Below are 23,679 nucleotides of genomic sequence, written 5' to 3'. Positions count from 1 at the left end.
AAGTTAGTAAGAGGGAACCAGTGTATATGTTCTGTTTGAATTTTCAGAGGATTTTTGACTCAATTCCACAAAAGAGGCTAGTAAACAAAACTAAAACACATTGAATTCAGAAATAGTAAACTAGCATGGATTGAGGCTTAGTTAATAGCAGAAAACCAGTCATTCTCAAGTTGTTAGGTTGTGCCAACTGGGGCACTGCAAGGACCATTTGCTTGAGCTTTAGCTTTTCACAATTTAACTCAATGATTTGGATTTGGGGGCCAAAATTCCACATTTGCAGGTGACATCAAGCGTGGTGAAAATGTGGGTTGTGAGGAGAATGCAAAGATACTTCAAGGGCCTTTTGACAGGCTGAGTGAATGGGTAAGAGCATGGAACATAATGTGGAAAAGTATGAGATTATCCACTTTGGTAGGAGGAATCAATTGCAGAATATTTTTAAATGGTGATAAGTTGGAAAGTGGTGATGTTGAAATGGACCTAGAAGTCCTTATGTATTTGTCACTGAAAGCTAGCTTATAGGTATTCCAACCAATTTAGAAGCAATCAAAATGCTTTATCACAAGAGAATAGCAAATAACTATGGCTTCAATTGTTTAGAACATGGTGAAACCTGGAGTACTGTGTGCTGCTCTGGTCCCCTTGTCTCAGGAAAGATATACTTGCCTTAGAGTGAGTTCAGCAAATGTACACCAGACTGATTCCTGGGAGGAGAAGTTGAGAAGAAGTGGGACTCTATTCTCTGGAATTTAGAAGCTTAAGAGGTGATCTCATGGCAAAATGTTTAAAGAAATAGAGTAGATGAAGCAAGGCTGTTGCCCCTAGAACCAGGAGACACAATCTCACAATTAATTTAAGCCATTTAGGACTGAATTAAAGAGAGAACTCTTCACTCAGGTGGTGGTGAACCTTTGGATTCTCTACCCTAGAGGGCTGTGGAAGGATACTTATTAAGTAAGTTAAAGAAGAAAGTGATAGATTTCTAATAGCTAATAGCATCAAGGAATATGAGAATAGTGTGGGAAATATGATTACCATTAGTTCCTGTCTTTAAAACAAAGTTGTATTTCAATCTTTCACAAAACCTCAGTATAAATAAAGATTTTGGTAATGCATCCCTCACCCTTACAGGACCAGCCACATCTCTACTGAATTCTACTTTTGATATTCAAGTGTAACGGAGAAGTTCAGCCCTTCCCAGTACTTGATTCTAGTTTTGCTTCTTTTCTATCAGGTAGCTGGGTTAAGAGGTGTTTCTTTCTGGAAAAAAAAGATTCTCCACAGTTATTTAACCATGTTTTTAAACTAGTAAGAAATTTAAAAAATTTTCTTTTTTTTCCCTAGGCTAATGGAAGTGATGGAATGTACAAATATGAAGAGATAATCCTGGAGCGTGTGAGTAGAATACTTTGTCTTTCCATGCTGTTGTGTAATGGTAATTGCACTTGCCCCAGTTGGATTGTTAATGGTAGTATTTTATCTAGTGGGATTGTTTTAATGCTGTCCACTCAGCAGAATCCAGGCAGATAAAATAAGCCGTTCACTTGTCTAATGAGACCCCAGCCGCACTTCTTACATAAAAGCTGGCTGATCAATATCTGCTTTTGAACCTGTTCACATCCATTCTAGATGATGTAGACCAACCACATATAAAATGAGGCTCAGGCATTAAAATGCTCTGCCAATCTCTATTTACTCACTGTTCCATCCCTGTACATCTGATATCCTATTCAAGGTTAATAGCAGTCCCCTTGTAGGACTGGGCATTGAGGGGGTTGCTTTAGTTGCGTATTCATTTTATCTTTTGGGCAATATATATGCTGTATTAAAGATTCATCCTGGAATAATAATATTAGTTTAGTTAATAGGATTTATAAGCAGTGGCAAATTCTGGTGCAGAGCATTGTCTGCTCAAATACATGATCCATAAGCAATTATTTTCAATCTACATTGGGCTTGTTGCTTATTGATTCTCCAGTAAATGAAATCATGTGATTTTTAGGATATAGTGGCCGTTAATGTATGCTTCTATTTATAGATAGGAGCATATTACTTGCCCTCAGATTTAATCAATGTAACTGTGTGCATTCATTTGCTAACCTATTGGTTTTTGGAAACTAAGACAAATCCCTTTTTCATGGTCCCAAAGGAAAGTAGTGATTATTTAGTGGAGATAAGATCAATTGTTCAATTTTTAAAGGTCAAACTTTAACACTAAGCATAACTGAAATCTGTAGACCTCTCAATGGTACTTAGCATTCAGCATGCCCTCAGCTCTGGGTATATACTGAACATTTACACTGCTATCAATGAAAACTGGAAGAGACCCTGCAGGAGGATTGACACTACATCTTTTAAAGTTAACTAAGTGCCTTTACATCTGGAATCACTCACCTGGAAAGGTTAATAGATCATTTCCAAGATCAAAGAAAATGTTTCATTTCAGAAAGGGTCCTGTTATAGGAAGCTCACAATTACAAATGCAGCAGCTTGGTGAGACAGAGAAATCAACAATATATATTGTTGTATTTCTAGATGGTCCTTCACAACATGAATCTTGGTGCAGTCTACTTACAATTATTCTTTTCTTCATGATTCAATATTAAATTTTACCCACTCTATCCTTCCCATCATCATTGAGCTGACAGGGTAGAATTTTGATTAGAGTGGTGCTGGAAAAGCACAACAGGTCAGGCAGCATCTGAGGAGCAGGAAAATTTATTTTTTGGGCAAAAGCCCTTCATCAGGACTGGAAGCAGGGAGCCTCCAGGGTGGAGAGATAAAGGGAGGGGGGTGGTGGGTGGGGAGAAGGTGGCACAGAGTACAATGGATTGATGGGAGTGGGGATGAAGTTGATAGGTCAGAGAGGAGGGTGGGGAAAGGTAGCAAAGCGTACAATGGGTGGATGGGGGTGGGGATGAAGGTGATAGGTCAGAGAGGAGAGTGGAGTGGATAGTCCCCATCCCCAACCCCATCCACCTATTGTATCTTCCTCTCTGACCTATCAACTTCATCCCAATCCCCATCCATCCATTGTACTCTGTGCTACCTTCTCCCCACCCCCACCCTCCTCCCTTTTATCTCTCCACCCTGGAGGCTCCCTGCCTCCAGTCCTGACGAAGGGATTTTGACCGAAACGTCTATTTTCCTGCTTCTTGATGCTGCCTGACCTGCTGTGTTTCCCAGCACCACTCTAATCTAGACTCTGATTTCCAGCATCTGCAGTCCCCACTTTTGCCTTGCCAGGGTAGAATTTTCCCAGACCTGTGGAAACAAAGTTCAGGACAAGCAGGTTATGAAAGTCTTGGTAAGTGATGCTTGGACTGGATCTTGATGGGATCTCACCTCTTCTAGCTTTCCCCAGGTCAGCATTGAAGGTGAGCAGGAACTCCGTTTATCTGTTACATAAATAATTAAGAACTTGTTGAGGATGTTCTAAAGCCAGTTATGGGATCTTTAAGTCCTGAATACCAGATAACACTCATTTCTCAACCTTGTAACAATTTACCAGTATTACTTCAGTGGAAAAAGTTTCTTTCCCTCTATCCATCTAGGCCCCAATTTTCTATTGGGGGTGTCTCTTCTTCTGCAATGAAAGGAAGAGATTGAGTGACGTGAAAATGGGTGACAAGACTGTTAGTGTTGGTACAGATGGTCGAAAGCTGGTGAGGTGACCCACATGCGTGAGTTGGGGCAAGATGTTGCAGGCAATAGCGAGAGTGGTAGAACGTGAGCCATGGTGGGAAGTGGTTGCGGTCGTAGAAATAGAGTGAGTGTGAGGTAACAGAGAGAAAAATGTGACACTTACCCTGCCAGAATGGAACAGATCATTGACCTACTTATGGCATTGCTAGCTGCACCATTGAAATACCACTAACCATGTGGTGACCTCAAGCTTTGCTGCCAAGATCTGGTGGTGTGGCCTCCTCTAGTCGTCCTTCTGGAAGAGGATTCCTCTCCTTTACACAATTCCCATATCCAGTTTTCTTTCAGGGATTGTGGTTCCATGTTGCCTTCTCTGATATATTCTGACTTCGTCCTTGAATGAGCGAGGTAGCTTCACAATGTCAGTGCTCATCCGGGTGCATAACAGTCTTCAAAATATAGTGCAGGTTCAAGGGATCCTGGTCTTTGATCAGATTACTCGTGAGTGATGAGTTGTTCCAGGAACAGCGTGTGATAAGATGGAGATAGAATCAGATGTGAGGGATGCAATAGTAATGGGGTAGGTAGTTAATAAGGTACATGTGGGAAGATATGCCAAAAAGTCTTGCTGGGCCTCCCAGTGAAAATCCCTCCAAAAAAATTGATGTAGCTCACATTCAGACAAATAAAATTCAGTCCATTGTCCATTAAGTAGGACATTATAGTGGCCTCATTTAAACACTTCAACTTTCACAATGATATGATAGTTATTGCATACATGATGCTGACACTTAGGGCAAGATGTTTCAGATAGTGCAGTCTCCTGTACTACCACCTGAAGAGTCAATGTATCATATCCATATCACAAATGAATAAAAACATTTGAAATAAATACATTTCTGTCCTGCTACACCTCAGGTGTCCTTTTCACATATTAATCAAATGCCTGAATAGGCATTCTTCAGACATAAGATAGCCAAAAAAAGCAGATGTTTTGCACCACACACAACATGGAGGATTTCCTCAGACTTTTCCATTCAATGCACCCTAGCTGTGGGTATTTTAACAGGCTGAGGGAGGTTTCATTTTCATTAAGCTCGACTTTCTAGATATTGAAGTGCAAGAGCGTCTGGCGATAACTCAGCCTACAGTTAGCCTGTCCCTGGAGACCTGCTAGCTGTAGTGTCACAAGGCTACTGGAGACAGGCTGGACAAGCATTAAGTTTGTACTTTTTTCTTACCTTTTCTGCATTGCATTGTAGCACTTAGATCGTTTGGCTGCTGGTTTACATTAGTGGCCAAATGACCCCAATCCTGGAGGGATGCTGCAGAGCCTGACAAATCTGCAGGTGTATTTTGATTTTGTTTTAGACACAAGGGGCAGATCTGCATCTGGAGTTCCCAAGCTGTGCAAATATCAGGGAAGGAAAAGCCTTTTTAGCTACAGATCTTTTTTTTAGATTCCCTACAGTGTGGAAACAGGCCCTTCGGCCTGCTTATTGATACAACACATCTGAGGTACACTGTACTATCTAAGAGGAATATTTGTTTTAGTCAGCCAGATTCCACCCCTAAAAAGAACAAAAGGCCATCATTTATGATAAAGCAAATTCAACAACTCATTGTGAGGAACCCCAGTTAAGAACAACTGGCTTATAATTAAAATCATAGGTTAATTTTCAGTGTAATGGAGCTTAGATCCATCACTGTAGAAAATTTAAAAATGGCCAACAATGAATATTGTGTGTGTAATTTGTAAACCAGGGTAACACCGTGGCTCAGTGATTAGCACTACTGCCTCACAGTGCCAGGAACCCGGGTTCAAATCCAACCTTGGGTGACTGTCTGTGTGGAGTTTGCAGGTTCTCCCTGTGGCTGTGTGGGTTTCCTCCGGGTGCTCTGGTTTCCTCCCACAATCCAAAGATATGCAGGTTCAGTGAATTGGCCATGTTAAATTGCCCAAAGTGTACATTATTAGTTAGAGGTAAATGTAGGGGAATGGGTCTGAGTGGGTTACTCCTCAGAGGATTGATGTGGACTTGTTCGGCTGAAGGGCCTGTTTCCACACTGTAGGGAATCTAAAAAAAAGATCTGTAGCTAAAAAGAAACAAGCTTGATTTCACAAAAAGGAGTGAACAATTTCTGAGACTGTTTAACATATATAAGGACATTTCATTGTGATGAAGTATCTCTGTCGCATTTTACGGGAAAATATTCTTGAAAATGTTCCATGACAATATGTGAGTCAAAGTTTACTTCTCAAAGGCATCTCATATAAAGATTAAAGTTGCAGTTTGTATTGGTTCTGTTACCCCTAATTTTAAATTGAATTTCCTTGATGTCAATACTGATGTTTTGCGTAACAGCTTTAATATTATGTCGCAAGTCAGTACTGAGCAGACTTGCTCAGGCACCCCTATTTCTGACAGCAATTGAGACCAATAGCATAGGAGGCAAACATTTGAGATTAGCATAAGAGATTACAGAATTATAAAGTTCAGGATGTCAAAATACTCCAATATGTATTTATAATCAGTGCAATCTGCACATTTAGAAGAAATTCCTTCAATATATCAGCTGACTTTTTTCAGCATTGATTCATCTTGCTCCTTGGTGAATATCTCACATTCAAAATTATAGAATTAACCATTAGCTATTGGAAAAATTATTTATATCTTTCTGGACTTTAGTGACCTCCAGCACATCTACCGCAATTGTCCCTCCCATATGATCAGTAATGCCCTCCAGCGCATCTCCTCCACTTCCCGTACTTCTGCCCTTGAACCCCACCCCTCCAACCTCAACAAGTATAAAGCCCCCCCTCCCGGTCCTCACCTTTCACCCCACTAATCTCCGGACACAGTGCATTATCCTCTGTTATTTCCACCACCTACTATCAGACTCCCACCACCAGAGGTATATTTCCCTCCACAACCCTATCTGCATTCTACAGAGACCATTCCCTCCATGACTCCCACATTAGGTCCACGACCCCCACCAGCCGACCCTCCACTCTGGGCCCCTTCCCTTGCCACCTGTGCCCACACTTCCCCCCTGACCTCCGTCAAGGCCCCAAAGGATCTTTTCACATCTGGCAGAGATTTTCTTACATATCCAAACACCTCATCTACTGTGTCTGTTGCTCTTGATGTGGTCTTCTCTACACTGGGCAGACAGGACACCAACTTGCGGAACATTTCATGGAACATCTCCAGGACACATGCACCAAACAGCCCCACTGCCCTGTGGCTGACCATTTCAACTCCCCCTCACATTCTGCCAAGGACATGCAAGTCCTGGGCATCCTCCATTGCCAAATCTAAGCCACCCAACAACTGGAAAAAGAACGCCTTATCTTCCACCTTGGGACCCTCCAACCACACGGCATCAACTTCAACTTCATCAGTTTCCTTTCCTACTTCATCCCAGATCCAACCCTCCAGCTTGGCAATGGCCTTTTGACCTGTCCTACCTGTCCATTCTCCTTCCCACCTATCCGCTCCATCCTCCCCTCCGACCTGTCACTATCACTCCCCCACTGTATCTACCTATCGCCTTCCCAGCTATCTTCCTCCCACTTACACCCTCAACCTCCTATTTATCTCTCTGCCCCCACCCTGCCTCCCCCAACATTTCTGATGAAGGGCTTGTACCCAAAATGTCGACTGTCAGGCTCCTCAGATGCTCCTCTAGCGCCACACTTTTCGACTCTGATCTCCAGCATCTGCAGTCATCACTTTCCCCTGAATGTGTTTCTGGCTGGATGTAGGTGTAAGTATGAGTACAGGTGTTTTGAGGGAGTGAAAGGGATATAGAATGTGGGGGAAGGTAGATAGATATTTTCAACACAACTTCATCATTGATGCTATTACACACCTTTGGAGTGGGTAGAATTTGAACTTGGACCTTCTGGCTCAAAGGTTGAGATTTCAGCAAAATTATATTGACATGTGAGCTTTATTATTTTAGTAGCAAGTTATAAGACTTTGTTAATTTGTAGTATGTAAGGGCTGAGTCTTAATTTAATCAGTTCAACCCCTGGACCTCAGTGAATTGATAATAATTGAAGTCTGTTCTCTATAATAACCAAGACATGAATTTAATTTTAACTGAATGATTTGATATGTTGCAAGATGGTAGATTGCTGGAATTTAAGTCAAATCAATAATTGATTAATTCTGTCCTTACAGGGTAATTCAGGCCTTGGATTTAGCATTGCTGGAGGAATTGATAATCCTCATGTTCCAGATGATCCTGGGATTTTTATTACCAAAATTATTCCTGGTGGGGCTGCTGCAATGGATGGACGACTTGGGTAACTAACTAGTAATTTGTAGAAAAGATATTATACAATATGTAATTGCTTGTATTCTTACATAGAGAGGTGTGTTCACCATTGATTACTAGCCTTTTGTGCTGCACTTACCATTCACTCAACAGGTTAACTGTTAATAGCGATTGGAGCTAAGTGCTGAAGAAAATAATTGTAGATTTACTCTTGATGACCCAGCTGAAGTGGGTCAATCTGTCAGAACACAGAAGGTTGTTAATTTCTGTACTAATCATGTTGAAGAACATCCATCTGAAATGGACTTGATAATTCCTACATTGGAATTGCTTCATTTTTCCTCCACATGAATTCTCTCTCCCTTCATGTACATCATAGCTTGAATTACACTTGGCCCATTGTTTGTCAGATAATTATGTTTCCACTATCAATTCTGAGCATGTGAGCAGGAATTATTCCCAATCTGAATTGTGAAGTGTGTGATGCAGTCCATGCTGTCCTTTATTCTATTTCTATTGGATAATTATATGCATTTTGAATTAGGAGCAATCTGTTTCTGCTCAATTTTTGCATGGCATGAACAATTATCATGCTTATCTAATTTCTATGTTGCAAAAGACAGAGTAATGACTTCACAATTCTGCTTTGCAAAGTAAATCTCTGCCATGTACTACATGTAGTGGAAATAGTAATATTTAGCTCTAAGGATCAGACATTCTGTACATTACCAAGCTGCTGCGATGTCATTTCCAACATCTTCAATTTTGATTAATTGTTTCACTTTTTAAGATCATGCAGTGGATTTTTGTCTGAACAATCTGTCAACTGCTAGTTAAAGAGAGAATACAGTGATCTCTGAAAAGAGAGGAAATCTCATCCCTGTCCTCCTGACCGTGAAATGAGTGCCTGGAACTGTTTAGCCTTTCAGGCAAATAGCAGAATTGATTTTGACAGCTACAATGTGGAGACACTATGTTTCAACAGAATCTTCAGAAGTATAGCAAGAGCCTGAGGTTACAGAACACTTATTTTATGGGTCCAGGTTATTTTGCAGAATGATGTTCGTTTATGCAGAGATGACAACATTGAATGTCTCCAGACAAAAAAAAAGTATCTGTAGCATTAACAGGCATTAGAAGCATAAGTGAAAAACAGCAAGTTTTACATGCCACCTGAAGTACAAGATCTTTCAAGCCCATTAAAATAATCTCAAAAATCCTTTTTTTCTAAACTCTGTTTCCCTTCTCTACATTTGTACGATTCATGGAAATTTCTGATTTCCTTCTTCTACTTGACACTATGGGAAGATCTGATCCTGCAATGTATGTATGATTAACGTAATCTGGCAAAAAATAAGGTCTCAATTAAAATAATAGATATTCAGATAATGTTCACTGCATGGTCTTACTGAATAGGACAATGAATGAAATAATAGAGCTCAGAGGTCAGAATGCCCAATTTGCAGCACTCCTAATTTTCAGGTCATTGAAATTCAGCACAGAAAAAAAGTGTTACACATGAAGGGAAATTAAGCAGTAGATACTCCAATACACAGTTACATGAACAAGTGCTGCATCACAGAAATTTAGCTTGTGCAGAATTTTTCCAATCATGTATAGTTTTACCTGAGTTTAATCATTATGAATCTTAGCCCATTGAATATACTTTGAGAAGCTGCTCCTTCAGCAAGTTAAATTTCCAGCATAGCATTTCATGACCAGATGGTTCTCTTTACCATTCTCTTTGTCCAAGCACATCACTGGGACCAATGCCTCCTCAGTACATATATGGAATCAGTTAGCCTTGGTTTTAAACAGGGACACCAGAATTTAAAAAAAGGAAATTGCTAAGATCATTGGAATAATGTGTTTAATTTTAGTTGTACATCTTAGGCAAATGTATAGCATATACCTTGGAGTAAAATTACTTGAGGTAATAGAATTAGCAAAGATAAAAATTGGATTAGGTTAGGTTATGAACGTGAAATGGTTAAAGGATGATTTAATCAACTTTTTGCTGTATGAACAGATACTTCCCTTTAATCAGGAAATCGAGAGAAAGATTACATATCATGGAATTTGAGATAAACCTGTTAGAAAGAATTCCAAGAAAAATAGACTGTATTTGAGTTGTGAGAATGTGCCCCAGAAGATTGTAAATATAAAGCTCGTTGAGATATTTATAAAGCAGATATTTCCTTGGGATCAGTCATATTAGTCACATGGCATTAATGCAGAACTTTCTAGGATCACAGGCATCAGAAGGTCAGAAGTAGGAATGTTCTGTATTGATTGCTCAAAGAAGTTCAGCCCTCAAGTCAACCCATTGTTCAACAAGATCATGGCTGATCAAACATTCCTCACGTTTACTTTCCTGCATTTTCCTGATAATCCTTGATTCCCCTACTAGCAAGATCATTCTATAACATTCTTAAATGTACACTAAGAATCTACTCTTATGACTTTCTGTGGCAAGGAGTTCCAAAAGCTCACAACCCTCCAAGAGAAAGAAGTCCTCTTCATCTCAGCCTTAAATTGGTGTCCCTTTATTCTGAAACTATGCCCTCTGGTTCTAGACTCTCCCAGAATGGGAAAGATCCTTTTAGATTATCTTGAAAAGATCCTTAAGAATACTGTATGTTTCAATGAAATCACCTTTCATTCTTTTAAATTCCAATGAGTTTAGCCTTTGTTTATAAGACAATACCTTCGTACTAGGGAACATCCGAGTGAATCTTATCGGAAATACCTCCAATGAAATATCCTTCCTTAAATAACGTGACCAAAATTGCCTTCAGTGCTCCAGTATTCACCAAGACCTTGTACATTTGCACAAAGACTTCCCTACTCTTATGCTCCAGCCCTCTTCAAGTAAGGGCTAATGTTCCATTTGCCTTCCTGATTACCTGCTGCACCTGTGTGCTTGTTTTCTGTGTTTCATGCACAAGTATCCCAAGTCTCATTGTGTTGCAGCTTTCTGCACTTTTTCTTCATATAGCTAATGCTGTATTTTTATACTCCTTTCCAAAATAGAAACATAGAAGATAGGAGCAGGAGGAAGCCATTCAGCCCTTTGAGCCTGCTCCACCATGCATCACAATCATGGCCGATCATCCAACTTAATAGCCTAATCCTGCTTTCTCCCCATAACCTTTGATCCCATTCACCCCAAGTGCTATATCTAGCCACCTCTTAAATACATTCAATGTTTTGGCATCAACTACTTCCAGTGGCAATGAATTCCACAGGCTCACCACTCTTTGGGTTAAGAAATGTCTCTTCATCTCGTCCTAAATGGTCCACACTGAATCCTCAGACTGTGACTCCTAGTTCTGAACACACCCACCATCGGGAATATCCTCTCTGCATCTACCCTGTTAGAATTTTGTAAGTCTCAATGAGATCCCCCCCTCATTTGTCTGGAACTCCAGTGAAAACAATCCTAACTTGGTCAATCTCTCCTCATATGTCAGTCCTGCCATCCCCAGAATCAACCTGGTAAACCTTTGCTGCACTCCCTCGAGAGCAAGAGCATCCTTCCTCAGAAAAGGAGAGCAAAACTGCACACAATGTTCTGGGTGTAGCCTCACCAAGGCCCTGTATAACTGCAACAACACATCCCTGCTCCTGTACTCAAACTAAATGGCAACGAAAGCCAACACACCATTTGCCTTCTTTATCACTTGCTGCACCTGCATGCTTACCTTCAGCGACTGGTGCACAAGGAAACACAGGTCTCGCTGCATACTCCTGTCTCCAAATTTTCAGCCATTCAGGTAGTATCTGCCTTATTGTTTTTGTTTCCAAACTGAAAAACCTCACTTATCCAAATTATACTGCATTTGCCATCCAATCTGTCCAGGTCATACTGAAGGACCTCGGCATCCTCGTAACAGTTCATGCTCCCACTCACCTTGGTATCATCTGCAAACTTTGAAATGTTCCATTTTGTTCCCTTCTCAAAATCATTAATATACATTATGAATAGCTGGGGTCCCAGCACTGATCCCTGAGGTACCCCACTAGTTACTGCCTGCCAATTTGAAAAGGACCCATAAAGTACAACACTTTTTTTCCTCACAATTTCACATTTTCCAACATAATACTCCATTTGCCCATTTACTTAATCTATCAATAGCTCTCTGTAAACTGTTTGTCTACCTCTCACAACTGATCTTTCCACTTATTTTTGTGTCATCTCCAAAATTGGCTTCAGTACTTTTGCTTCCTTCCTCCGAATTATTAATATAAATTTAACAACATTCCTGACTCCCCAAATACAAAGGCACTCCATGTCTAACAGCAGCAAGATCTGGACAACATTTAGGCTTGCGCTAATAATTGTAAGTAACACTTGTGTCCATAAATGTCAGGCAATGATATTTTCTAACAAGAGAGAATCCCACAATCTATCTTTGATATTTAATGACATTATAATTGCAGAATGCCCCACTATTACCATCCAAAGATTTACCATTAAGCAGAAGCTGAACTGAATGACCCAAATAAATACATTGACAAGAAAAGCAGGTTTGATGCTAGAAATTCTACTGTATGTAGCTCACCTCCGGATCCTGTAAAGCCTGTTCCCTGTCTGCATAGCACTAATCAGGATTGTGATGGAGAACTCTCCACTTTCCTGAATGTATGCAGCTCCAACAGTATTCAAAAAGCTTGACGTCATCCAGTTTAAGGTAGCTTGCTTGATATGCATTTATTTAATGCCCTCAGCATTTAGTCCCCTCACTTCCATGGTGGTGGCTATGCATACCATCTACAACATGCACTGCAACAGCTCACCACAGTTATTTAGACAGTACCTTCTAAACCTGTGACCACTAACATCCAGAAGGACAAGGACAGCAGATACATAAAAATCCCACCTCCTCCAAATTCTCTTCCAAGTCACACACCACATTGCCTCGGAATATTATCACTGTTCCTAAACTGTTGTGAGGTAAAGTCCTGAAACTCCCTCTCGTTGTGTGAATACATGCACCAAAGGAGCTGAGCAGCTCAAAAAGATAGATCATCATCACTTTCTCAGGGGCAATTTTAAACAAAGAAAAATCTGGCCGAGCCAGCAATGTCCACATCCTGTGAGTGATTTTATAAAAAGTAATTCATTGAGGAATTGGAAGATTTATTCCAGAAACTATGCAGCCAGCGCTGAAACTTATGGGATGGAAGTGCAATCAGATATTGGATTACCACGTTACACAGTCCCAATTCCCTGAAATCACTGATTTTCTCATTTAAAGAGAAAGCAGGATGTTGCCATTAATTAAGTGGTGATCAAAACTAATAAATAAAATTACCTACTTCTCATTATGTAGGGGGAATTATCCAATTATGCATTTTCAATGTACAGCCTTATCCTGAAGGAGTGCAAATTGAGAAATTGTGTGTGTAGTTCAAAGTTTCCTTTGCTATTATAGTAATAAGGTTACAGTCCATGCAAATATGATTCCTTAATATGCACTCTGGAGAATGGCTACATGTGGGAGCATACAACTGGATATTTTAACTCTATTCCTATGTTCCTGTAATGAACAATGTATATGTACAACTTAAGGATTCAAGATGTACCACAGTATCTCAGCAGTGCAAACCTATTCATGCTCGAAACATCGACTCTCCTGCTCCTAGGATCCTGCCTGACCTGCTATGCTTTTCCACTGCCACACTTTTTGAAACCTATTCATACCATGAGTGAATTCAGTTAACTGCAGCAAACTTCACTGTTATCATTATCATGTGACCTTACAGGAGTAAATGCTAAAAGGCAGTTAATTTCATGCTGCAGGGATTCCATGCTGTTAAAGCTGAAGGTCAGTAATGCAGACCTTTGTGTTGGATGGGGTGGGGTGTGGGTTTGTGAAGAGCATGTGTCCTCTTTCAGTGATACTGGTTTTTTGCTGCTGAGGACCACAAATTACCCATTTTCTCTTCCTCATGAAGGTTCCCAGCTTTTACTGGGAAGTTGTCCCATGTGTATGTGAAACTCCCCTCATCTCCACGATCCACTGCCATTGGTAGAATACCACTTGAGACATGATGATACCCATAGGTCACCTCAGTTGGCCACCAGATGGAAAACCCATCATCAAGATTTTCACAGCTGAATCTAACCCCTTCATGCATCGCCCAGCCTGCTCAGGGATGCAGCAAGTAAATTCTGTCCCCTATTTGTTTCTTCCTCCTGCTTAAACCTGTATGATTTTATTGCATCTCATTCAAATGTGCGTTGTAATTTTCATCATCTCAGTCTTCCCATTTTTATCATAATTTGCACCTTCATACATTTTCAATACTGGTTAATAATTTCAGAATTTAATTCTCTTTTAGAACAAGTGAAATATGTCCATTTTGCAGGAAAAATCCACTGCTGGAATTCTCATCCTTGATTGCGTTTGTCGTTTTCAGGGTCAATGACTGTGTGCTTCGAGTCAATGATGTGGATGTTTCTGAGGTTGTTCACAGTAAAGCAGTGGAGGCGCTGAAGGAGGCAGGACCTGTTGTCCGACTGTTAGTTCGTAGAAGACAGCCAGCCGCAGAGGCTATATTAGAAGTGAATCTTTTGAAAGGACCTAAAGGTAACTTTTCAATGACTGACAGTAGTGCTGATCCGATCTGTGCCACTATCACTATGCAAGGAAGGAAAAGGAAGATAAAACTAACTTCCTATGAATCCTCAGAACTCAGTTCTTAGTTTCTTTCTTCTGTTGATAACCCTTCTTCCAATATTAAAGCAGTATCATTAAAACTATATGCTTCTTTCCAAAATATAAATAATGAATTTTGACTATACAACACAAATAGTATATCTGCAAACCTGGCTCAATAATCCAGTGAAGCAGCTGGCTTTCAAAATCTTAGTAACTCAAACATTCACACGCTCAGTAACAGCAGCTGCACTTGCACACTGTCAAAAATATTAAGTGCCTGCACTCCAGGTCGCAGGAATACGCAGTGCTTGTCATTCCTAAACTCAGCAGTACACAAACACTAGGCTGCAGAAGTGCAATTTGGAAAGTGATCGTAGTATAATGAGAATACATATGCTAAGGATGATGATGTGTATAATGATGTCTTAGCATCAAAGTCACATGCAGTTGAGGCTGTAAGAGAGGAATGGATAACTGTATTAGGGAACTATATTACAAAGATCAGTATTCTATATATTAGTATGTAAGTAAAATGTTTCTTGGAACTCCTGACAGTCAGATGATAGTAACTTTTGGAGACAGAGATACAGCACGCTTAGAATATAGACAGTTTAGTTTAAGAAAGCAGCCTCAAGAATACAGTGTAGATATACAAGGGACCAGGACAGGGGCACAACAACCGGAACGTTTGGTACTCAGGTCAGAAGATAGGGTTGCTGTGCATCAGTCAGGGCTGCTGTGCTCTGGTCAAATCTGATGTGCTCGGGTTTAGGGGTGGCGCTGCTGTGCTCAGGTCAGGACAGGATCACTGTCCTCTGTTTGGGTGCAATGTACTTGGGTCAAGGTCAGGGCTGCGATGTTCAGAATTTCCAACTCGGCACCGCCCTCATGACCTGTCCTATCTGTCCATCTTCCTTCTCACCTATCCGCTCCACCCTTCTCACCGCCACCCCCACCCCTGTCCACCTACCACACTCTCAGCTATCTTACGCCCAGCCCCACCTCTCTACCATTTATCTCTCCACCCCATTGGCTCACAAGCCTCATTCCTGATGAAGGGCTCTTGCCCGAAACGTTGATTCTCTTGTTCCTGGAATGCTGCCTGACCTGCTGTGCTTTTCCAGCATCCCAGTCTCAACTCTGATCTCCAGCATCTGCAGTCCTCACTTAACCCCTGCAGTGTTCAGTTCAGGGTCAGGAACACTATGCAGGTGTGGGGGCTCAAGGATGCAGCCAGAACCTCAGGCCAGAAGCAGCGTCAGGGCCTGTGATTTTTGTCCCTGCCCTCAGAGCTAGACCTCATAGAAGTGAGAATCCATGAAGAAAGAACAACATGAGATTGAATCCATGGAAGAAGCTCAACCCAGTCAGTTCTTTTCTGGATTGCAATTTCATCTTCAGCAGGAAGCAAACAAAACTTCTGATTTTTGTCAAGACAAAGATTAATTGAGGAGGGGTCAGAAGTTGTAGCAATGAGAAGGATTTGAAGCAGATACCATAGTGGTGTGCTTCCTTCTGGCCTAACTCAGCAGCCATAGTACATAATTAAAAATTTTTTATCAATGGCCGAGGTCAGGTTAACCAGCCTATAATTTCCCATCTCGTGTCTCCCTCCCTTCTTGAACAAAGGTAATACATTAGCCATTTTCCAGTCCTCTAGAATCCTTGGCTTTCCCAGACTTGGAGAGACTGATAAATCCAACTGCTGTGAAGTCAATGAAGTGACTTGTCCATTTATGCCAGTATGAGGATGAGACTATATCTAGCTCAGAACATCATTTAAATTATGGGGAACTGCATGGTGCAAATAGTACTAGCTGTGTATTTGTGGAGTGATATCCTTTTCTGGTGATGGATGTTGCTAGCTCATGTTCCTAAAGACAGCCAATCACAAACTGCACCTCCTCTTGAATGCTGAAGCAATGGGGAATGTGATTTATTGCCCAGCCTTAGAAATTAGAGCATTGATCATACCTTTATTGGCACTGATGTCCCCTGTTACATACTTACAGAAGACAGTGGTGTACACATTCAGAGCTGTGGGGTCTTTGAGGATCACTATTTTGCCCTGATCTCCTTTCTAGCAGGCGGGCTGTCCTGCTGCAGGAGATTGGTACAGCTTTGTGACAGCTTGCCTTAAGAAATATAGCCTCCTCTGGCACTCGTTCTCAGTTAGATTAAGCACAATGAGCTTTGGCCTGTCGACGTAGTGTATTGGATGTTGCGTCATCTATTCAGCCTTCCCACCCCAACCAAATCTATTCTGAGCAGCACAGTTGGTTGCTATGGTTGTTCGTGAACCTGTTTCTTCTGCTCCCTATTTTCCTGCATTCTACAAGAATGAATTCTATAAGAGAAAAGAGTCCTGGTTTAAATTGTTGTTGAATGGCAAAAGTATAAAAATCACAATATGGCCATTAGAAATACTGGCAATCCAAGCAGCAAAATGACCTAAGACCCAATGAACTTTAGCTGCAAGTCAAAGAACCTTTATCCTGCTTCAGGTGCTCTGACTAAATTAACAAGGCTTTACAGTGTAAAGAGATTGGCTGTTTCCAGCATGTTTTCTGCTCACGTCAGTGCCAGGCCAGAGTGAATTCCTGTGACAGTTCAGTTTCTACACCAGTTGAAGTTAACATGAAGGACTCTTCTTACAACCTCATCCTTCATCTGAAGTGTGATACCCCTCAGGTTAAATTACCACCAATCGTCTTTCTGTCTAATAAGACAGTAGCCCTATGGTCCAATTGATACAGTGTCTGGTGACTTTAGCTTTACTTTTCCTGATTTGGCACGAATGTCATCTAGTGGCAGAAATCTGCTATTACAGAACTTGATTTCTTAAGTTTATTAAAGTCCAGTAAAGGAGCAGCAAAAGCCAAAAGTAAAGTGCAACAAAAACAGAAAAGGGAAAAAATAAAAAGAGAGAAAATCAAAACAAGCCAATACTGTTGCCACAGTGATAAAATTTCACCAAACCAAAAAACCATTTTGTCTCACCTCCTTGAAAGCTGTCTAGCATTTCTTTACATCTGCATAGCATATCACACTGGAAGATGGGCAGCAAGAAAAATCTAAGACTGTGCACAATTTCAAATACCTCCATGAAGTGCATAGTCAACTCAGCAAAAGGCTCGGAAGGTGATCAAGTTTTCCATATTATAACCTCATATACCATGTTATTAGTATAAGGCACTAGGAAGCATTTACAACCATCGGTATAATATTTAAGTATCATAAGTGGTGCTCCATGGTATGGCCTTAAGAGTTATAAAGTCATACAGCACAGAAACGGACCCTTCAGTCCAACTCATCCACATCAACTAGACACCTCAATCTGACCTAGTCGCATTTGCCAGCATTTGACCCATATCCCTCTAAACCCTTCCTAATTTTACACTCATCCAGATACCTTTTAAATGTTGTAGTTGTACCTGCCTCCACCATTTTCTCTGGCAGTTCATGCCATACACACACCATCCTCTCCATGAAAAATCTAGCTTTCAGTTCCCTTTTAAATCCTTCTTCTCTCACTTTACACTTATATCCTCTGGTTTTGGATTCCCCACCCTGGGAAAAGTGTGCCTTGGCTTTTCACCCTATTTATGCCCTTCATAATTTTATAAATGTCTATAAGGTCTCCCTTCAGTCCCTGATGCTCCATAGAAATAAAGCCCCAAACTATTCAAGCTCTCCCTATAACTGAAACCCTCCAATTCGGGAACATTCTTGTAAACTTTTTCTGCACCCTCTCAAGTTTGATAACATCCTTCCTGTAAAAAGGCGACCCAGAATTGTATGCAGTACTCCAAAAGTGGCCTCACCAATGTCCTGTATAGCTGGACCACGATATCCCAACTCCTATACTCAATGCTCTGATTAATGAAGTCAAGTATGCTAAACTTCTTCACCATTCTATCTGCAATTCTACTTTCAAGGAAATACAAACCTCCACCCCTGGCCTCTTTATTCAGCAACACTCTACAGTGCCCTATCATTAAATATATAAACCCTGCCCTGGTTTGCCTTACCAAAATGCCAGACTTCACATTTATCTAAATTTCATTCCATCTGCCACTCCTCAGACCATTGGCACCTCTGATCAGGCTCCCATTGTACTCTTGAGATTACCTTCTTCATTGTCCATTACACCACCTATTTGATGTCACCTGCAAATGCACTAACATTCCTCCTATATTCAGATCCAAATTATTTATGTAAATGATGAAAAGCAGCGGGTCCAGCACTGATCCTTGTGGCATAGGCCGCCAATCTGAAAACCAACTCTCTACGGTCACCCTCTGTCTCCTACTTTCAAGCCAATTTTATATCCAGTTGGCCAGCTCACCCTGGATCTAACCTTATTAACCAGTCTACCATGTGGATTCCTGTCGAATGCTTCACTAAAGTCTATATAGTCAATGTCTATTGCAAAGAGACTGTCACTTAGAGTATACAGATCTCCAATTCAATTGACATAATTACACTGTAGTATGAAGCCACAAGCACATTGTCGATTTCCAAAACATTTCTACGTGTTAAGATACTAATAGTCCAACTGTGGCGGGATTATCAGTATAAACAGATCCTGATACAGTCACAATCCATGTGAGTTAACCCATACCCACTCAAATCAGCTGAATTTAAAGATATTCTGATGGTAGATTTGATATATTTTAGCAAGCCAATGTGAATCGCTTTTTCTATTCATTCAGGGAATGTGGGCTTCACCACCTGGCTAGCAATAATTTCCCATCCCTAATTGCCCTTGAGAAGGTGCTGATAAATTGTGTTCTTGAACTACTGCAAACCATATGCTGTAGGTAAATCCAAAATGCTTTTCAATGCCACAATCTCACATCTAGTTCTTACGGTATGGGTGCTAACATAAGCATTGTTGCATCAGATACAAATACCCATTTGGAGCAAGGGCCAGACCACAGTGGAAGATAGCTATTGGACATACAGCCTGAAACAGAACAGTTACATTGTTGAGGGTGAGATAACGATGCAGGGTGAAGTAGTAATGAACTCAATTGTGAATGGAACTTCCTCAATTTAGTCCCAGACTGAAGGGTGACACCATTTTTAAGTTAAGAGCCCAACTTCTTATTGATCAGACTTTGCTGAGGCTTCTTCCCAGAGCTATGGTATTAGCATCCCTCCTCCAGGCTCCCTGGATAATTGGAATCACACATCCATTCTGTCAAAGGATTTCTAGTTAACAGGACCAACTACAAACTCTTTCTTTTTAATTGCTGAGACCATTGAGAATGTGATGTATTACTTCACACTGGCAATTAGAACATTGGTCATCACCTTAATCACTGGGAAACACAAACATTGACACCTCTCTGCTTCTTCTCCTTGCAGGAGAAGAGAGCATGTAAAATGGTGAGAACCAATCACTCAAGGAATTTGGGATGTAGCCTTCCTCTGGTGCCACTTTGCTGCTTAACGGCAAGGACTGTCAACTAGGGAAAATCATTTGGTTTCAGGAAGCTGCAGATGTAATAATGACTTGTCATGATTGCTAAGTGTATTGGGGCGCTGGTGCCAACATATCAAGAGTACTGCTGCAATGCCTGTTGATCCATGGCTGGGAATTTTGTCTTCTTCCAGTGAAATCTCCATGTCTATCTCTGTGATATAGAGATGTGGCTGAGGAGAAAGTAGCTGATGATTAGCTCCTGCTGCAGTTGTTAGCGCTAGTATGGCTTCTGCCTTTGTCAATTGGGAGGTCACAAGAGGTTTTCCCAGGCTGCAGTGAAGCATAGTAACAGAAAAGTGGAACTGGAGGTGAATGAAGTGATAAACAGGTAGCGTAACTTTCAAGGGGTTGATAATCAGTGAGAGAAGTGCTCGGAATACCAGCCATATCTGGGGCCCTTCAATGTAAATGGTCAAAGGTAACCTAGTTTGCCAGTTTCTGTGGAGAAGCTTTTCTCAGTGTACAATCGCTTCAGTGATGTTGGCGAGGTGCAAACATAGCATGGAAGTTATGCACTATTGGAAAAGAAGGATTTTAGATTTCAAAAGTCCTTACTTTCCTCTGCTCTTCTCAATTATTTTTCCACCTGAATTTGGAATCCCCACCCTGAGGAAAGCCAGAAGAGGTTGCAATAACATTTGGATCCTGACCTCATTCTTATGGGACTATTACATCCTGCACACTGCAAAAATTGCCTCTTCCTGGCTGTGAAACTTGTGTCCTGTATTCCCTATTTACCCACAGTGTTACTGTTGGATGTCGATGCCGTTACAACCATGGACAATTGTGATTAAGCAGAATAACCTGTAATTTGTAGTTCAAAACACAGCCAAATCGTAGTAATCAGTTTGGCAAGGAAAACCTACACAGTTATGTGGTTAAATTGATGGATATGTAAGAAAAACAGGTTTATAAAGACTGGCTAACTAACCCAATAAGATATCATACAAAAATATAACAAAAATAAGTAAGTTTTCCTAGGAAAAACATTACCAACAAGGAAACAGGTGATGTGAACATAAATCTGGAGTTTGGTGTTGATGTAATAATCAACATTTAGTTAAGTGATGCTTTAAGTTTTTGAGCATCATAAAACATTTATGATCCATGGTTCAGTAAAACAGACATGGTGAGCATGCTATCTAGTGAAATGACCAGGATCAAACACAAAATTTGATGAGATCTAGGAGTTGACTCATCCCATACAGTGCTTAAATTGTATTAAAATGACTATATGTTCTCGAATAAATGCCTAGTTATACAGCCAGATCACTGAAGTTGAAATCCTCAGCACTGCAGCTGTCTGGTGAGGCTGCATCTGGATTTCTGTCTACTGTTCTAATGTTTGTGATATAAAGAAACCCGGAAGGAAATGGATGGAGACAAGAGAAAAGAGTCGATTTCAGCTATTAAATGAGCAATGAGATGTACAATTTGATAGACTGCGGCTCTTACATCTTAGAGGAAAGTTTTTGTAGGTTTATAAGACAGTTAACAAAATAAAGCAGGTAAACCCAAAACAATTTCAATCAGATTCACTCGTGTAATAGGATCAGAGAACACAGGCTTAGGCTTACAGAGGACAACATTAAATTTGAGGTCACAAAATATTTATGTACATATTTGAACGATTCACAGCAGCAGAATGCCAGCTAGAATGGTTGTAGCTGGAACGTTGCATTTATTTATGATATTACTGGATTAAAAGCTAGACGTATTCTGAAAGTTTAGGATTTACCAGACTAAGTGATCTCCCCTGTTGTGGTCATTTTCTGACTGATAGGATATAATGAGCCTTCGTGTTCAGTGCCAGGACCTCAACTTTTAAAATTTGTTTAAATGACTTGGATAAGGGGAGCAGAAGTATGTTTGCTAAATTTACTGATAATACAAAGGTAGGTAGGAAAGTAAGTTGTGAAAAGGGCATAAGGAAACTGTAATGGAATACAGATAGGTTATGTGAGTGAGCAAAGAGCTGGCAAATGAAGTGGAAAAATGCGAAATTATCTAGTTTGGTAGAAAGCATAGAAAGAAACATAATATCTAAATGGTGAGATATTGCAGACCTCTAAAATTCAGAGGAATCTGGTTGTCCTCATGCATAAATCGCAAAATATTAGTATACAGGTACAGCAAGAAGAAAACGTAATTGAATATTATAATTTCATACAAGGGGAATTAAATGCAAACTTAAGGATGTTTTGCATCAGTTGTACAGAACATTGAGCATTGTGCATAGTATTAATCTTAATTAAGAAATTATGTAAATGGTTTAGAAGCAGTTCAGAGAAGATTAACTAGACTATTATTTGGAATGAATGGGTTGTTTTATGATGCAGGATTGGATGGTCTAAGCTTGTAGTCACTGGAGTTTCGAAGAGTAAGAGGTGATGTGATTGAAACATAAGATCTTGAGGGTCTTTGATAAGGAGTATCTGGAGAGGATGTTCCCCTGATGAAAAAGCCTAGAACTAGAGTTTACTCTATCAAAATAAGGGGCAACTCATAAATGACAGAGATCAGGAGAAAATACTTCTTTCATTGTGTCATTAGTCTTTAGAACTCTCTTCCTCAAAGGTGCTGGAAGCACAAGCCTTGAATACACTTCATACAGAGGGAAATAGATTCTTGATAACCAAGAAGGTGAAAGATTATTGGAAGCAGGTGGGAATGTGGAGCAATTTGATCAACTATGAGCTAATTGAATGTCAGAGCCATCTCAAGGGACAAAGTGGCTTACTTCTGCTTATAATTCATACATATGTACTTGAGACTGTTCTCAATACCATTTTTCATCAAGCTAAATCTTTCTCAGAATTCTATTACTTTTTAAAACCTGAATACACCTTTCTCAAAATATCGTCTTTCGTCCAACTTCATGCCCTCTCTGCCACACCTCTTGCATAAAACTCACCTCCTTCTTCATTCACCACATTACCACCAAAATGCTGATAACTCAGTTGCGGTATCAAGCTGCCATGGTAGCTGACACTGTAATTTATTTCCACTTTCAGGCACTGTATCCCCTCCCTTTCAAGTCCACTGTATTCACTCTTCCCTTCACTGTTGATTTGCAAATACTATCATCTTGGATCTCTGCTTCCCCTCGAAAATTCTTGAACATGTTATCACCTCCAACTTTCCAGCAACTCTTTGTTTGAACCTCTCCATCTGGGGAATCTTTCCATCTGCAGATATGTGATCAGCTATGATGAATACTGGCTATATCCAGTATTTTCACAATCTCCCTCAACACTTGTATTATCTGGATTGTCAGACTGCTTGACCAATATCCAGTCTTAGATCACACACAATTTCTTCTAGTTGGACATTGATAAGATCCATCATAAATTCGAGAATTATTTTGCTATTGATTCTATCCATCTACAACACGAATCTCCGTTGTATGAATGGCTAATGTTCACTTCTACCCTTGGCATAGTCCATTTACTGCTGAAACCATTATCTGTGCCTTTACCTCCAGTTTTTTTAACAATTCTAATAATGTTGAGAAAGGCAAAAAGGGGGTGAAATCTTTACAAAAAACAATGATTTGGAAACATAATCCAGGTAACTGTGAGGCCTGTG

At 40.4% G+C, this 23,679-nt stretch overlaps 1 protein-coding gene across 10 annotated transcripts in view; it reads left to right on the top strand.

Annotated features, from left to right (window-relative positions):
• Positions 1 to 23,679, top strand: part of dlg3 (discs, large homolog 3 (Drosophila)) — a 534,760-nt gene that overhangs the window by 297,439 nt on the left and 213,642 nt on the right. For all 10 annotated transcript variants that reach the window (XM_072595179.1, XM_072595178.1, XM_072595175.1 and 7 more), the window contains 3 exons: positions 1,345 to 1,395; positions 7,836 to 7,960; positions 14,359 to 14,528. In XM_072595179.1, the coding sequence (XP_072451280.1) occupies positions 1,345 to 1,395; positions 7,836 to 7,960; positions 14,359 to 14,528 (346 nt within the window). The remainder of the gene's footprint in view (positions 1 to 1,344; positions 1,396 to 7,835; positions 7,961 to 14,358; positions 14,529 to 23,679) is intronic.

Source organism: Chiloscyllium punctatum, chromosome 25, assembly GCF_047496795.1.
Source record: "Chiloscyllium punctatum isolate Juve2018m chromosome 25, sChiPun1.3, whole genome shotgun sequence".
In the NCBI taxonomy this organism is placed as follows: Eukaryota; Metazoa; Chordata; class Chondrichthyes; order Orectolobiformes; family Hemiscylliidae; genus Chiloscyllium; species Chiloscyllium punctatum.
This window is presented reverse-complemented; position numbering and strand designations above follow the sequence as displayed.